This window comes from Folsomia candida, unplaced genomic scaffold, assembly GCF_002217175.1.
Source record: "Folsomia candida strain VU population unplaced genomic scaffold, ASM221717v1 Fcan01_Sc029, whole genome shotgun sequence".
Lineage (NCBI taxonomy): Eukaryota > Metazoa > Arthropoda > Collembola > Entomobryomorpha > Isotomidae > Folsomia > Folsomia candida.
In genome coordinates this window covers 1,082,134-1,098,698 of record NW_019091221.1, presented here as the reverse complement: position 1 = coordinate 1,098,698, position 16,565 = coordinate 1,082,134, and the positions used below count along the sequence as shown (strand labels likewise).

The window sequence follows — 16,565 nt, the reverse complement described above, 5'->3', positions numbered from 1 at the left end:
AACCTATTCAGTTGATGTAAACGGGTAGTTATTATTTGCTACTCGTCCTATTGCCTTGCTGGTGGTACAGAAAGAGATTTAAGCAAAGAGAGTGTCAGCATTGTCATCAAGTGACTAAGATCTGGTCGAGAGTTTCAAGTTTCACCCAGCCAGCAACAAAGTTCCAGCCAGCAGCAAACTTTATGAGGCATGACTCTTGACCCATGCCGAGGCGTAAGAAAGTGTGCATGCAGATAATCTTAGATTTAGGTTACAAGTATGTATGTACACAAGTTTTATGTAGTGGGGGAGAGAATGAAAATGAGACGAAAAGGTTGACATTGTAAGGAAGTGGAGATTATTGGGCTTTGGGACAGCAAAAGGGAAGGAGGGAATAAAAGTATGTGAAGTCAGACCACCAAATACTGAGCCTCAAGCTGCATTAGTTGGGACACAAATGTCCACCAGTTTTTCGCACAAGAGTTCCATCCTCTCTCGAGAGAAATAAAACATACCAAGTTCACAACCACGGAAAATCATTTGATGCACAAGTAGTTACATACTCGCACGTCCAATAAATTAATGGGCCACATTTACAAACATAATTTGCGACAGTTCTCATAATATTAATCGTATTTTTAGGTTCGTACCGAAACGATCGTACCGAAACTACAGCCATATTTAGTTATGCCAAATTTCCAACGGGGGTCAAGCTAGGCCTCCACAAATCTCTGCGAAACTTTACGCACGGTCCCATACATACGAACGGGACGATTTGTTTAGTCTTTTTTCGTCGTAAAATTGACTATAAAATCAACTTTAATTCCACGTATTATATTGATTGATAGGAATGTCTGCCACAATGAAACTGCTTAAAGAAAGTCCAAAAAATTTCGCTTTGCTCGCCACTAGGCTCCAGATATCTTATTTGCTTCTGCACTTACGGAACAAAGTCTTGCAAGGTGAGTATGAGTGCTTGGCGGTATACGATATTGCTTTAAGCAAACCAAGATTTTCTGTGGCGGACAACATGTTGAGAGATGAGATTGGGTTGGGTATCAAAGCCCTAGACCAGGGAGGATTTCCAAATCTATGGGAACAGGAATTGATTAATTTCATGAAATTAAAAGCGATGGAATGGCCACGGATGAAAGAGGCGTCATCTCTACTTTCTATGAACATGTTGTGGCCTCTTGAACATGTTTCTTCAAAGCTTTAATAACAACAATGATCCTCGTTGTAATTATTTGCATAATTGAGATTGTGTCGGCTGCTAAAAACAAGTGGGTTGGATTGTGGCTATTGGTGTAGGGAGTGTGTATATTTGGTAAAACATTTGTTCGCGTTTGGACAACCAAATTGCGTAAGAAGCTAGCATGGAAAAGTGAACTGTAAGCTGAGAAATTAAGAAACGATTATGTGTATCGCGAATCGCGATTCGCGATTAACCTAAAGAGTAATAACATTTTCCTAATATCACCAAATAATATTTATAGAGTGATAAAATCTAGTGCATTCGTGTAATCCCCGACCTTAACCAAAACTAGGAGCAAAACCTCAAGGAGTTGGCCTTGTTATAAATCAATGCATGAAGAAACGAATGAAAATGAAGAATACATTGCCAAACTGGAATACTTTATTTAAACTCTTCCAATTATTTCAAATGAATAACTACCAATTTTCTATATGGACCGGACATTACTTTATTTCCACACTTCCTGTCGTGGAATTTATACGACGCGTAACATCAATAATAAACCCGGTTCCTGGGTTAATATAATTAGAGACGAATATGAATAAAACTATATCGTCGTGTTCGAATATTCCGTTATTGGTGGTGAGTCTGCAAGGTAATTATTTTACTCAAGCTTAATTCAATTAAATTCCAAGTATTGCTTATTATTTTTTAAAAAACCAACCGCCTGTAGTGCGTCCATCCGCCTGGGTAATGGAACTGATACGCTTCGACGAAATCATTATCATTTATGGATCCTTGTTTCTTTTCGTGAAAATTGTACCTCAGGGATTCCCCGTTAAACTGATAGTTCGGCTTGTTCACGAGAAAACTTGATAATTCATAGTTCTTATAATACCCGGGTTCCACTGGATGCATGATAAGTTCCTGCTCGGCCACGAGGACACTATCATCTCGAGAAGAACGTGTTGTGTTGTCTGGCGTGGGTCCAACTGAGCGGAAATAAAGATATAGCCCGCCATAATTTGATTCATTTCCCGTTGCAAACGTAATAATTGCAAGTGACCCAGGAACAGTGCTTTCAAAGGTGGTGTTTGACGAGCTTCTATGGAAAAAATTAGACGACTAGCATCTATATTATAAGCTGGAAATGTTTGTCTGCAACGGAAGTGAAAGTAATTTTCCGTGACGGAAGCGGAAGTGGAGAGAGTTTCACTTCCCTTGCCAACAGACTTTTCAGCTAATAATATAGATACAATAAAAAAAATTCGGTTGAAGTATGAACAATCCCACTTAATTTTCATAAAAATCAAATAAGCCCGTCGCCCGGTGGGAGACGGGCTTATACGCTAGTAATATTATATTTAAAATAATGGGTCAAATCAAGTTCTTGAACTTTCTTACATTCTGTGATTTGCCATTAAAGGAACATCCGCATTCGTGAAACTGGTCACAAAAGCAAAGGCCAGCCTATCGAACACGGGCTGTAAAAGCTTGAACGAAAACGTTGTATGGTTTCTGCCATCAATTGTCCACGTACAACGCTCATGAGGACCATGACCATTATGTGGTTTATAATTAATAGCTTGCCATGTCGGGGTACCTTGCAACATCCCGCCACATCTGTGTCCTGTCATAGATTCAAATTGATTAACGCCAAACTTTATAGTGGTAACAGTTCCGTGCCGTAGAGGTAACAATTCTGTAATTATATGGAACTCTACCGCTATAGAAATTATTTGTTACCACAGTGGTAGCATTGTTTATTAAAAGCACATCTGTGTCCTGTCATAGATTCAAATTGATTAATGTGGCAACAGTTCTGTACATGTGTCTTAGAGGTAACAATTCTGAAATTATATTGGACTCTACCGCCATGGAAATTATGTTGTTACCACAGTGGTAGCATTGTTTATTAAAAGGGCGGGCTGAAGTTATTGCATACTAGGTAGCAAAGCATCATTCAGATATCTAGGTATGTTAGAAATACCTACAAAAATGCGGGTAATTCGAAGTCTGTATCTAAAGAGACACACTTGCAGTAGAGTCCCAGTAATTATTTTACAATACCAGGTTTGACTGTAGATGTCACTGTATTAGTTGTTCGAGTAGTTTCTGATTCGCTTGTAGTAGTTGGCGACTGGGTGGCCGGTGTAATATTTTGATTTGGATAATACCTCGCCGTAAATCCAGTCCCACCCCGTAAATCTTCCAAATCGGTGAAGAAAGCGAGTAAAAACGTTCCCTTTAAATTGGAAAAGTCCACGCTCGCCTCCTCCCCACACATTCTCTTGGTCTCGTTTAACTGTCCAGATGTCCCAATTTGATACAAAATTAATGCATCACACGCACATCGATCTTCACCCCCATCTAGGGAACATTCCTCTAACCCGATCTTACTAATGGACAGATCAACGTTTGACACCGGTTTGAACAACCATGTCGCGGCCACGCTGGTGGGATACGTTCCGGTCACCGGATACTTAACAATTCCCTCTGGAAGTGTGGAGTATGCCGACGCGTGTTTGGTCCGTAATGGATCAATCGATCTGCCAGACCAATTTAGTTCAAAGCCCGACCCCGGAGACAAATTTTGTGATCCAATGTGCAAAATTACGACGGCAATGGTATGCCCGAGAAAGAATTCTTCAGGAGGTGGGTCATTATAGCAAAATCTGAAAAGCACAATTTTGTAATAAAGGGAAAACGTTTTACATAACTTCTGACCCCAAATGGTGCATGACGCCTTATTTAGAGTATTATTTTCTTTTTTGACTACTTTTCACCATTCCAATTTATAGTAAAAAGTGAATATTTAAAAATAATTATATTTTCACTCGCAAAAAGTTGATTGCCTGTCAACTTTGCAAAATGAAGCAAAACAGATTCGCAAACAATGTGAATTGCACTATAAATTAAGAAAAAATAAATTAAAGCGAAAATGTTGACATAGAATTAATTGTTAACGAAATCAAAATTAAATATTTACATTAAACAGAAACTACAACGACATTAATGTGTTACTCTAAATAAGGCGTGATGAATAAATAAACTTGATAAAAAATTTGACCCACTCACGAATATCTCTGCGACTCATCCGGCCCTACTAGATTGGTCAACGCGTAAATTCTAACACCACCATCTCGACAGTCCAGGAAGCCAGAGTTGATGTCAAATTTGGAAAAGTTAAAGGAGAACCACATCCTGGCCTGGAGATGGATAACCCAAACGCATTCATCGCCACGACTTAAGGTGGGGGATCCAGAGTAAGTGATGACGCCAGAGTCGGACTCTATCGTACCGCCACAGACTGTCAAGTCCTTACTGATTCCATCATCTTGGACAAAATCTGGTAAAGATGCGAGACAAGCAGTTGGTAAGATGACGATCAATAAAAATAATTGATAGGCCATTATTAAAGCAAGTATTTTATTATACGGTGGGTTTAAGAATGGAAATGAACATGACATTGTGTTGGACTTTATAGGAGTGAATATTTGATAAGTTTGTTGAAAGAGTCAATTAACGTTATATAATGTTGTTTGATCATGACCTGCCTGAATGCCTGCCTGTCCAGCCTGATAAGGTTAATTGAATCGCTTTGGGTACGCAGAAATATATAAAACAAGGTCACGAGCCCGTCATATGGGGAGGCTGGTGGATGGTAGTAGAAGTGTGAAGAATTAAAATAGAGAGGTCGGATTCAGATACCCCAAATCTTCGCATAGTGCCATTAGTTTGATACTGGTTTGTTTTGAATTGACGAGCATACTGTGTAAGCAAGTAATTACGAATTAACAAGTTTTTATGTTGCTAAGGATTTTTTTTATGTTGCTATGGAATTTTTTTATGTTGCTAAGTAAGTGTAATTGCAGTGAATTATTAAGTTGTGCAAGCTCATTAATGCAATGACTTCGTTGGTCTGTCCGTCTGTCAACACGATAGCGGGAGTATCGAGATAATGGAAATCGGTTTTCGACATCACACATACCATAGGTATGACGCCAGGGGGAGTTTACCAACAAATTTTGGGGTCAACTGGACCACCCTTATCAACCAAATCAGAGGATTACACTTCACACCATCGCATTGTTAGCCGCCCCGACCCTCCGAATGACATGCTGGGCACTGCAGTGGCGCAAATAGCATATAGGCAAGGTGGGCAAAAACTAGGGGCCCCGCGACATCTGGGGCCCCCAGTGTTTGTACCTCAAAAAATTAAGTAGTTATTTTATTAATTAAATAAATTCCTGATCAACGAATTCAATTGATTTTAAACTTTTGTGAATATAAGTTCTACCAATTTTTCAAATTTAACATGTTTATGGTTAAAGCTTAAAATTAAACGGCTATAAAACACATATTATGCACAGGTTTGACATTTTTTTGTAAAAAAGTAATTTGAAACGATAATTTTAAAAAGTTTGATATTTGCCGCCCTAACCAAAATCTATTTCGTTTCGAATTTTGCAATGTGCAAAAAACTATCTCAAATGGAAAAATTTTGCAAAACACATGAACTCGGAAATAGTTTAGCAAATTTTTAGCAAATTTGCCTAGGGGCCCCGAAAATAAAGTTTAGCCACTGCTGGGCAGAGTGAAACTGCGGTAGAGTTCATCAGCGATGCGCACACACGTGTGGACTCGATAGTTTAGTGAATAGATTATCAAACAAGTACCACGTCAATATCTCGATACACGATATTTTTAATGCACGTAATGATGTACCTACATAACTATCTGTTATCTAAAAACTGACGCAATATCCAACGAGAATTTCATCATGTAGAATAAGTATGCACTCCTTTGTTAATTGATTTTATGATTTATCCAGCAAAACATTTCCACTCTAGATTAAGTAATTTTACATAAGTAATCAATCTCGATTGATTTAATGTGGTTAGTGCTTTAATTACTCAAGCCTCGATAACAATGTTATTTCCAAGTCACGCCATGCAAGAGGTAAAATGACCGATATGTTCCATACCCTTTCGCGTCGATTTCATCGAATTAAATACAAAACATTGCAAGCGATATTGTGGATACAAGGATAAATGTAACATAACACTTTTTAAATTATGCCCCCTATAAAAATATAGGAAGAAAATTGGAAAAAATTAGAAAGCCAATGTACATCCTGTAGGACAAGAGTTAGACCTATTCTTGTATTTGCCATTTGACTTCCCCCTTGAATACGAACATTTTGATGCATCAAGAGTTTCAAAATTCGAAAATTGGCGGTTTTTTTGACGTACACATAAATCTTTAAAAATCTCATGGTCCCAGCGTTTCCCTTCGGGCAACCAAAGGTCAGATTTTTCTACTTGGGAAGAGCTACATTTTCAGCTCTTGTTGCCCGAAGGGAAACGCTGGGACCATGAGATTTTTGGGGTCAAAGTTTCTGAGGGAGGGTCTTATACAGCAAGTGCCATAACAAACGAGGGCTAATGATGTACCAACATTTAAGTTTCCAACTTCACAGACGTGCACACACCCGGCAGTTTTTTAGTCGTGCTCCCTTTCAATCGCTCTCTTTCCAGCTAGGATATTTATTTTGTTTCGTTAATTAGTTAACTACAGGTAAGCAAATCATTTACTAATTTCGGATTTTAATAATTCTTACATATTTCTAGAATTTTAATTTATGTAGTAGTGTACAAGTTAGAGGAGCTAGTTTGTAAGGGACTTAATAATTCAGAGTCGATAATATTGAATATTGGCTGGCGTGAATAATACATAAACGTCGTCCACTTCGTCCGACTTAATTGTATAGCTCGAAAAACACATCCCCTCAGAAATATATGCGGTAATCAGTTTCTCAGCATTCAATAAACTTTAATTGATAAATCTACTTTTGATAAGTAATGTGAAATATTTTAGTGCTTGATTACGACGTAATAATTTGTTTTTCAATGACTCGTCGTGTTGCAGGAACTCGTCCAACATTCTTTATTAGCGGTTCGATTGTGTCGCTGATTTTCATTCCATCATGAGCACGAAAAAGTTGAAGCAACGTTTGCGAAATATTTCTATTCGCGACAATGGTAAATAAGGAATAAAACTAGTAAATTTGAATATAAAGTGTATTTTTATTAGAATTTACGTGCGTTTTTTCACTCCCAGGAACCGAGGCGGCTTTGGTGGACGATCTTTTTGGCGTTGACAACAACAATGTTGATCTTGGAAGGAATGCAACAGGTCGAAAAAAGAAGAGGAAAATCAAAATCTACGATATTTCAGAGCCGGTATGTAGGAATTTGTTTTTATATTGAGGAAAATTATTTATTACTTTGTTCCATTTCACTTTAAATTTTTAGGTCCTTGTAAAAATTTTTGAATTCTTGAAAGGTACCTACACAAATCTATCTGACAATGGAGGTCTCCCAACGTATGCTCACAGATTTGGACCAAACTAGTGTCAATCGATCACAAATATAATTAGTAGGAAATTTGCAAATGGAACTATATGCCAATGCGCAGGTTTGGCGGAGATATTTGCATCCAAAGCTGGAAAAATGCGCAGGAAATTTGGAAATGAAAAATATGTCAGCCTTTTGGTGCGTTTTCGCCTCTTTCTATGCAAATATCTCCCCCAAACCTGCGCATTTGGCAGAAAGTTCCATTTGCAAATTTCATACTAATTATATTTGTGATCGATTGACACTAATTTCGTCCAAATCTGTGAGCATACGTTGGGAGACCTCCATTGTGAGTTTAAATCCGTAAAATTTTACTAGTCAATTAAGCCCAGTTTAATTCTCTTGAATTTGCTAGAACCTGACTTGAAAGCTCTTCGACTTGTTTCTAAATTGATGTCGCGCTCTGCCACCCAAATATTTCGAAACATTCACAACCCCGTCGTGATCAACTCGGAGATGAAGATTTTTTCCTTCAAAGAAGACATGGACCGGAGCGATGATTTCCCCGATTCAAACTCGTCCTAAAACCGATTCCCCGACATATGCTCATCTCCTTCACGTCGCGGTATGAAGAGTACATCAAATACTTGAAGATTGAGCCTTTCCTGACTCCCGCAGAACATGGAGGGGAAGGATTCGATCCAAGTCAACGCCTCGTGTGGAAACTGACCGGCGTGATCCAGGAGCTGATGGATATCGAAGAATTGGAAATTATGTTCCCATCCTTCAGCGATTTTGATTATACGAATTTACAATTCGAAAACGATTTTGACCTCCCTTCCCTCAAAATCCTGTCAATTTTGTTCGCATCGAATGGCTTCTGTCCGTTCAGTTCGGACTTGACGTTAAGGTGGTATAGTATGCGGGTTTTGAGTTTGAATTGTTTCGTCTCAACTTTCCCTTCTTCCATATGTTCAAATGTCGATTTTGAAACCTCATCATCTCCCTGAGTTTTTTTGCAATATGAAGATTTTAGTGCACCTAAAAATCGATAATTTTTAGGTTTACAAAGTTAGGCTATTGTGATTTTGATTTTTTTTTCTTCCATGAGAAAATAAATATGAAATAGACGAAAAATAATCAGTAAAACTTAAATATTTTCTCATGGAAGAAAAAAATCAAAATCAAACTTTGTAAACCTAAAAATTATCGATTTTAAAATGTTCATATTGCAAAAAACTCAGGGAGATGATGAGGTTCCAAAATCGCCATTTGAATATATGGAAGAAGGGAAAGTTGAGACGAAACGATTCAAACTCAAAACCCGCATACTATACCACCTTAAGTATCTTGGAGCATGCGGAGGATCTGGAAAAACTTAAGGTGAAATTACCCGAACCGAAAGATAAGCTTGTGGAAACCGTAGAACTGCGCAGAGTTCTCGAAGCAGCGGGGGGAGTTCCGTCAATTTCGCTGATTTTGAAAATCGACACGAACCATAACGTTCTTCTGGGCACAATTTCGGAAGCAATCGAGTCACAAGTTAACACAAATATTCAAAGTGTCACCTTCCTTTTAAGCAAGTGGGTCACGGAGTATAAAGAAATTACGAAATTGCTCCGCTCCGGGGAAGGCAACTTGGTTGGAGTGCAGATTTTCAGACGGTTAAAAATGGGGGAAAAATTCTACCCGGAAACGTCAGGAATATTAGGGTTACCCGGAATGAGCAAGTTGAAATTCCTGGAGGTGGATTCATACCGGATTCCTATAAGAAAAATAGAAAAAGGCCAATTCCCCGAGCTGATCTCGCTCAGTTTGCATATGCGCTTTGGAAATGAGGAATTTTACTGTAAAAGCGTTCTCCATCCGGTGGAAAGGCTCAAGCTGCATTTTCATGAGACGTCCATCATGGCGGTGGAAATTCCGGAAGTGTACTTGGATAATTTGGTGTCGAGTCAGCTGAAGAGATTGGAGCTGGTGAACCCTCCTCCGGGGCATCTTAGCTTCATGTCGGGATGGGGAGGGAATATCGAGACGTTGATAATTTCGTCGCCCAAGGACGACCCGACCTATTCCGTGGAAAAAGTGATGGCTCAATTAAGAGGTGCGACCGACCGATCGAGAGGATATTCGCACCAGCAACCCAGCCTGATGAAACTGCAATGTATGAAATTTACATATTTATTGTGGAAAATTTATGAATTAATTAGTTACAATGCGATGGTGTGAAGTGTAACCCTCCGATTTGGTTGAAATTTCGAAATTATGTGGTCCATGTCAATACAACCAACGTTTCTTCAGGCAGTTTCTGCGATGGTCAGAATCTGGCAAAATATTTGAGGTTAAAGTTGAAAAAGGTGCAATTTTTAGCACGGGAAGGGAATGGAAGTTGAGTTAGCTTCCTCCGCCTGCTAAAATTCGCCCGTTTTTCAACTTTGACCTCAAATATTTTGCACCATCGCACAAACTGCCTGAAGAAACGTTGGTTGTATTGACATGGACCACATAATTTCGAAATTTCAAACAAATCGGAGGGTTACACTTCACACCATCGCATTGTTAGAAAATTGGGAATTACTAAATATTTGGAAATGTATTTCAAGGTTTAAGGAAACTCCATCTGTTCATTCCGATCGATGAAGCAATGGCTGATTATTTGTGTGATTTGGACCCTCTTTATGAACTAGTGGTGGATGATTCGAAGGTATATTGGGTTAAATTATTGATATCATCTTTAATTTTGTAGATGTTTTTGACTAAATATTTCTTGTTTTGAATTGATCACAGATTTGTGAGGAATCGATTCAACAATTAAGAAGCAATCACAACATCTACATCTCTCGGCCATATTGTGACAGTCTGGAATAATTTGTTATTTCTTTGGTGTATGCAGAACGGCATATAAGGAACTCTTAATATTTTGTACTACTTTTGGTTAGTTTAGAAAGAAGTGTGGTTTAGGCTTACATATTACAAAAATGAACTGAAAAAACACTGAATAGTCTGAAAAATTCCGGCCATCCATAATAAATTACGCTTATTATCAATCAAACTATGCTCTCTGAGCTATGAATAGGAGTTAGACTAATTTAAAGATAATTTAGATACACTAAGATTTACAAATATGTATTTCTGCGATTTTGCGACATTTCACAGACATTGTTCTATTTATACTGAGGAAATAAAGTAAACTGATCATAAACTATTCAAATTGGCATAAATGCAAATAATGTTCAAGTACTTATCTGATATATTTTATTAAATAGTGCTATTTAACTTGGATTGAACAGTAGTCTACATTCACCAGGAAAATTGCGTTTAATTAAAGTACATAATCATCATCATCAGCTCAGAGGTTATCGCCCATGCAAATATTGGAGGCGGCGTCTTGAATTTTACTCAGGCTCAGCTCGTATTATCCGCCACGGTGGTGATAAATTTTAAATAGTTTTTTAAGTTTTATATTCATATTTTCTACTTTCTCGCTGGGAAAATAATGCAGCTCGATAACAAAAATATATTTACGCAATACCTTCATGTTTTTCTTCTTATGATATTGCTAAACCAAGTAAAATAAATAAGTATTTCCTAAAAAGCCAGGCTACAGCATAGTATGTAAATATGTAAAACCTACCGTGCTCTCGTTAAAACAATAATCTATCTCAATGTAGAAAAGGTTTAAACATTTTCAAACTTGCTCATGCATATGTATACTTCCTTCATTATTTTCCTATTACATTAATTTTTATCATTGAACTCGGCAAATACACATTTATTTCTTATTCCCCATAACTCTGATCTTAAACACGACTTCTCCGAAAAAAATAATCAAAGATGAAATGGTCAATACTCCAAACAAGGCAAACACGGTAATCAAATCAATCAGAGAGAAACGTTTGACCCCGTTCTTCCTTCGGCGCGGATCTTGTCCATGCAAAATGTAGTCTACACTAGCGAGTGGAATATCCCTCGACAAATCTTCTTTAAATAGTCCTATCCCTTTTTTCAAGTCGTCATGAAAATAATGCTTATCATAATTGTCATGCCACCATTCGAATATACCTGACTCATATAATGCCGCAATAATCGGGGAAATCACTTGCTGTGAAAACTGTTTCCTGATTCGTAAGCAATTCCGACTCTTGAACTCGACGAAAGATGGACTTTTTTGGATAATTCGGTCACTGAACCCCCGAAATAGGAGGCCCCCATATACAACATCCAACTGCCACGTGGCACCAATCAGGACAAAACTTCTCGGAATGGACAACTTCCCCTCGTTGGTCGCGATTTGAGACGCGTCAAGCACAAATTTTATTGGGTTTTGGTTTTGGTCATGCCGAATCACATGCATTCTCTCGACCAGGTGTTCATACTCCTTATTACCTTCGGCAAGTTTTTCTAGCTGGAGAATCAAAACGCTTACAGATTTATTACCGTTCGCCATATATGACATTGAAAAAACTTCCAGCGGAGATATTGCCAAGGAAGCCAGATCAGGAAAAAGGGCAGGGACGGACATCGACGTAAGATTGGTCATCAGGACGCCTTTATAGCCGTTGATTACAATAGTCAGCAGTAGTATCCAGGTGATACTCATAATAGCAGAGGCTGATTTACCGACGGGTAATATTTTTTTACCCGTACCTAGAACCTTCCTGAAAGTCATGCCCTGCTCTAATAGGGTACCCAACAAATAGAATACCCAAGTCTTGAAGATATCTGCTGTTTCAGGGGGATCTAAGGCACCCTTCTCCGATTTTACCAGTAGTTCTAGCACACCTGTTAACGTTCCTGCAAGTAGGGGAATAGATGCTAAGATAATTGTCCATGTTATCCCGTCAAACGGTTTTGAGAAAATCAGCATCAAATCTATCTCCTCAACAATGATGTAATTATAAGAATTGAACAGGATGGCGTAAGCTGGCCACTCAAACAGGTCAAAGTTGCCGATACCGACGAAGTCGCTGTCGAACTCGCCGTAAGCTTCGACCCCCTCGGCAGGTGGGGTTGATACACTGGCATTTAATCTTATCTGCAACTCTACCAGTGTGCAATGGTTCCACCTTTGATAGTACCAAGGCTTCGTAACGTCCGCATAATTACCACAACCTGCAGATCAATATTTATGTGCAGTTCAAATCATAATTAATTAACGCACTTATAATGTATCAAATTTACGATTCGTATTACCAATATCTTGTGGTAAATTTCTCCCTGAGAAAAACTTGGTCCATCCGTTTCCTCTGCTTTGTATGTAGCGTTGATTCATATTTTTATTCGCAGTATACCACACGTGTTCCAGTCCAGTTTTCGTTGTTGATCCTAATGCTGGGAGATCTATGTGGTGTGCAGAAGTCATACTTAGCATGCTCAATCGCCACTCTTCATTATGCCAATCTGCATGGATAAACTTGGTTGGAAAATTAATTTTAAATAGTTTCAAATCGTCAATGTAAGACATGGGGGTCCTATGAGTTACAAGAATAACAAATGTGGGCTTGTACTTCCAAAATAGGGCAAAAGTCGGGTGCAGATCTATATTTGGTAGAATTGCTGTCGGCATAATAATTAAAATGACGTGACAGATTACAAATTTCCTGGCGTTCAGATAGCTCATCTGGGTCGTTGTGTCTCTACCCTGATCCTGTGTCTCGATGGTACTTGGATTTAGCCATGGATAACTGTAGGTATCAGTGTCATCAGTGTTGTTATTGTGCATTCTAATAAATCGTAAAGAACAACCAGAGAAGGCGCCATTGTCTAAAAAACTAAGGGTGGACTTTTTCAATGATGGAAAAGTTGTGGCCATTTTGAACAAACCCAAAATAAAATAAAATTTGAGGACCAAATTTTTATCCATGTCTGAAATCCTACTTTTCCAATGCTGGCAAGAAACGAACTAAACAAGGACAGAATCGACACCCGACGTTTAAAATAGGGTCAAAAATTACTTTAATTAGATTTAAAAATGAAATATGTATTATTGTAAAGGCCGAGACCACATAAATCGAACTTAATAAATGCCTACCTACCTAAAAGTGGGACAAGGTAAGCTTCAGTTAAGGTTTAAAGTTGACATTTCGTCAGCTTTAAATTTAAATTGGGCCATGCTGCATAGCCTATGCCAACAAATGAAAAATTGTCCTTGGTACACAAACGGTCTCATTATTTCTTCGTCCACTTAAGTTCTCAGGAAATAAATTGAAGTCGTTTAATTGGTACTATGCTTGTTAGAATCTCATTTATTTAAAATGAGATACTTGTAAATATAAATTTTTAGGCAGGTTGAGACATAAGACTCTTATGTATGATAAGAGACAGGTTTCTAATTTCATTATTTATTACGGTATGTATTTTAAGTATAATAAGAACTTTTTTCTTGCGTTTTTTGGTATGTAGGTTAATTGGCCGACCTTCTAATGCCAAATACATTGGATATCGACATTGTAACCAATTTGTGTGTTGTTGACCGATTTTCAAAGTTTTGAAAGCTCGTAGGTTTCTACGAAATATGTATTTTCAGAATTTTCGAATACAACCACGCCCCGTTGAAATTAGGGTCACAAGTTAAAAACATGTAAAATACAATTAATTAATGCAATTGAGTTTCAAAGCGCAAAATTCTAATTGCATGGCGAAAAAATAGACCGATACTCAGGTCACCCTCCACAAGGTTCGAGTGGCCCATGCCTCACCCCAATGGGTGTGGCGCTGGGCGAATTTACAACTTTTTGCCAAAATATGGGTTTTGATATCTCATTTTTTTAGCTCGATGAGGGCATCGGATGCCCGGCATCCCGATGAAATAATAAAACTAATCAATAATAATAATAACTTTTGGGGATAATTATGGACGGTAACAACTTTATTTCTTATAACTGTCAAATTTTATGATTATGATTAATCCAAATTTTAAATTCTTGTAATTACATGTTTGGATTCAAGAAATTCATTTAGACACATTCATCGTAGTTATTAAAATTTTGAAAACGTCCATGGCCACATTGGCACAGATTTGAACTCCCGAGTCGTTGATTGTACCCGAGAATCTGGCCAAAATTCTTGGAAGAATTACCAGCCCCGCTTGAGAAACGAAATCCAAGACTTGTCGCTTATTAGCAAAGAAAATTTCGAGAAACTTGATACTACTGACTCAGAATTACTTTACCAAAAATTTGATTCCCGCTTCGTATCCCTACCATACTAAAAGCATGGGAAGGATACCAGCGCGGGATGGAAAAGAAAAACTGAGTTGATATTAATCACGGTTGCTTAAAAGATACATAAAACAAATTACTACAAAAACATGTAAGACAGGAATTCTAAATTAAATAGAATTTACCCAAAAACTCAATTTTATATATTTCCAACAGTTTGCTTCCCGTTGCTATGACAGCATCGCGGAATTCTGCCCCCATATGTTTCTCTAATTGGGTAGAAATGTCTTCGAGCTGGTGTATTTTTAAGGAAAGTTGTGATAAACAATTTTTTCCATATGTTTTTGTGATTTTGGAAAATCCATCCTTAAACTTGCGACACTTGTACAATTCTCGAAATTCTTTCAGGTTCATTTTCTTCAATTGCTTGTCAATTTTTGCCATATCCTCTGCTATATCTTATTGCATTGGTTTAAAGCTTGGACAGAAGCATGTAGTTCTTCTTCACTATTCGTATAGTGGTGTTTTCGTCCATCAATTTTTATTGTTGGCCTCTCTTCTTCCCTGGAATAAAAAGAGCTGTTACATATTTTACTATCATGCAAGAATTGATCAGTGATATGAAGATTTGAACATGGCGCCTAAAAATACTTACGTTTGATTTTGTTCAAAAGAATCAGCCATATCGTCTCTGATGCGATTAGTTTTCAATAAGTATCAATTTCAAGTGGGACACAATAATGTATAAAATTGTCCGTTGTGCAGTAAATGCAAAAAGAGAGTGACGCGGACGCGACAGTTAAATAAATTCAGAATCAAATGATAAATATAAGTGCAAATATCTACCTGACCTGCTTCAATTATATGTATATAAATGTGAAAACTTTTATTATCTGATATTATTTGTATAAGTGAGCTGTCGATTTGCGTATGTATGTATAAGCGCAAATACAAAACACCTCGTCAAAAAAGTTTTTATTTATTTTATTCAACTCTGGTTTAAAATTGGGTCATGCAAACACGAAGGATAAACTTCCTCCATAATCCCTTTCATCCTGTAAATTGTCGTTGGTTGTTTGTTCTGTATGTATGTAACGATTTTAATTTTTTTAGGATAGCTCATCCTTAATATTTACATATTTACATAGTAACTATGTAAATAGATGAGATGGGTTTTGTGCGGTCTCATCTCGACTTGTCGGCTGCGTGATGAGGACTTATTCCATGCGTGGGTATCAATTCGGAAAAAGTCATGGGAAGATGAGACGACACATATCGCCCCTAACAAAGTGGTGGTGGTGGTCAGGAGGAGAGCGGCATGAGAAGTGCCGTATGTTCTCCCTACTCACGTCGAAGTTCGACACTATGTCAGAAAGTGAGAGCGTATGTGTGTATGGTGTCGTTCATATGCCACTGAGATTGGGAACATTCGCAGTGTTTTTGCAAAAGTTCCCAGCCAGCTAAGAGTTCAGATTATTTTACACAGCAAAGCAATACAAGTACATGTATAAAACTCTGAGTCAGAAAAACTCTTATAACTTTCTGCCGCCAGCAATTGGGAAACTTATTTTTATTGCATTAAATAATATTTTATCAAAGGCACACGATAAAATATTCAAAACTTTCCCGATCGGTGGCGGCAGATGTTTAAATTGGGTTTCAAAATTGCATTTAAAACTGTTTTGTTTTCAGAATTTTGAAGTTCTGGAAGTTTATGTGCAACGAATATGCGGATAAAATCTTTGTAAATTACAACCAATAAACCAACCATTACAGTTTTCATAATATTTAAGAATTTTGGTCAGTTTTGAATTTTTTCAAATGGGAATATTTCCGTAAATTTTCAAAATAAATTAAAACGGGAAAACACGT

The 16,565-nt window shown here is 37.6% G+C and overlaps 3 protein-coding genes and 1 long non-coding RNA gene across 4 annotated transcripts; 1 reads left to right on the top strand and 3 right to left on the bottom strand.

Annotated features, from left to right (window-relative positions):
* Positions 1-1,586: 1,586 nt before the first annotated feature.
* Positions 1,587-4,641, bottom strand: LOC110860114. The gene is made up of 5 exons (XM_022109177.2): positions 4,253-4,641; positions 3,245-3,849; positions 2,579-2,804; positions 1,899-2,279; positions 1,587-1,822 (listed from the first exon to the last, which is right to left on the bottom strand). The coding sequence occupies exons 1-5, from the start codon at positions 4,585-4,587 to the stop codon at positions 1,678-1,680; spliced, it is 1,692 nt and encodes a 563-aa protein (XP_021964869.1). The 5' UTR covers positions 4,588-4,641; the 3' UTR covers positions 1,587-1,677.
* A 2,028-nt stretch (positions 4,642-6,669) lies between these two features.
* LOC118438995 lies at positions 6,670-10,719 on the top strand. The gene is made up of 9 exons (XM_035859990.1): positions 6,670-6,754; positions 6,825-6,980; positions 7,106-7,218; positions 7,298-7,419; positions 7,492-7,522; positions 7,949-8,443; positions 8,880-9,697; positions 10,137-10,237; positions 10,321-10,719. Exons 6-9 carry the CDS (start codon positions 8,136-8,138, stop codon positions 10,399-10,401), a joined length of 1,308 nt encoding a protein of 435 aa, XP_035715883.1. The 5' UTR covers positions 6,670-6,754; positions 6,825-6,980; positions 7,106-7,218; positions 7,298-7,419; positions 7,492-7,522; positions 7,949-8,135; the 3' UTR covers positions 10,402-10,719.
* Positions 10,720-11,305: 586 nt separating this feature from the next.
* On the bottom strand, positions 11,306-13,255 carry LOC118438973. The gene is made up of 2 exons (XM_035859955.1): positions 12,727-13,255; positions 11,306-12,645 (listed from the first exon to the last, which is right to left on the bottom strand). The coding sequence occupies exons 1-2, from the start codon at positions 13,253-13,255 to the stop codon at positions 11,306-11,308; spliced, it is 1,869 nt and encodes a 622-aa protein (XP_035715848.1).
* A 1,116-nt stretch (positions 13,256-14,371) lies between these two features.
* On the bottom strand, positions 14,372-15,487 carry LOC110860134. Its single transcript, XR_002548910.2, has 2 exons — positions 15,349-15,487; positions 14,372-15,257 (listed from the first exon to the last, which is right to left on the bottom strand). It is a non-coding gene; the product is annotated as an uncharacterized LOC110860134 (long non-coding RNA).
* Positions 15,488-16,565: the final 1,078 nt, after the last annotated feature.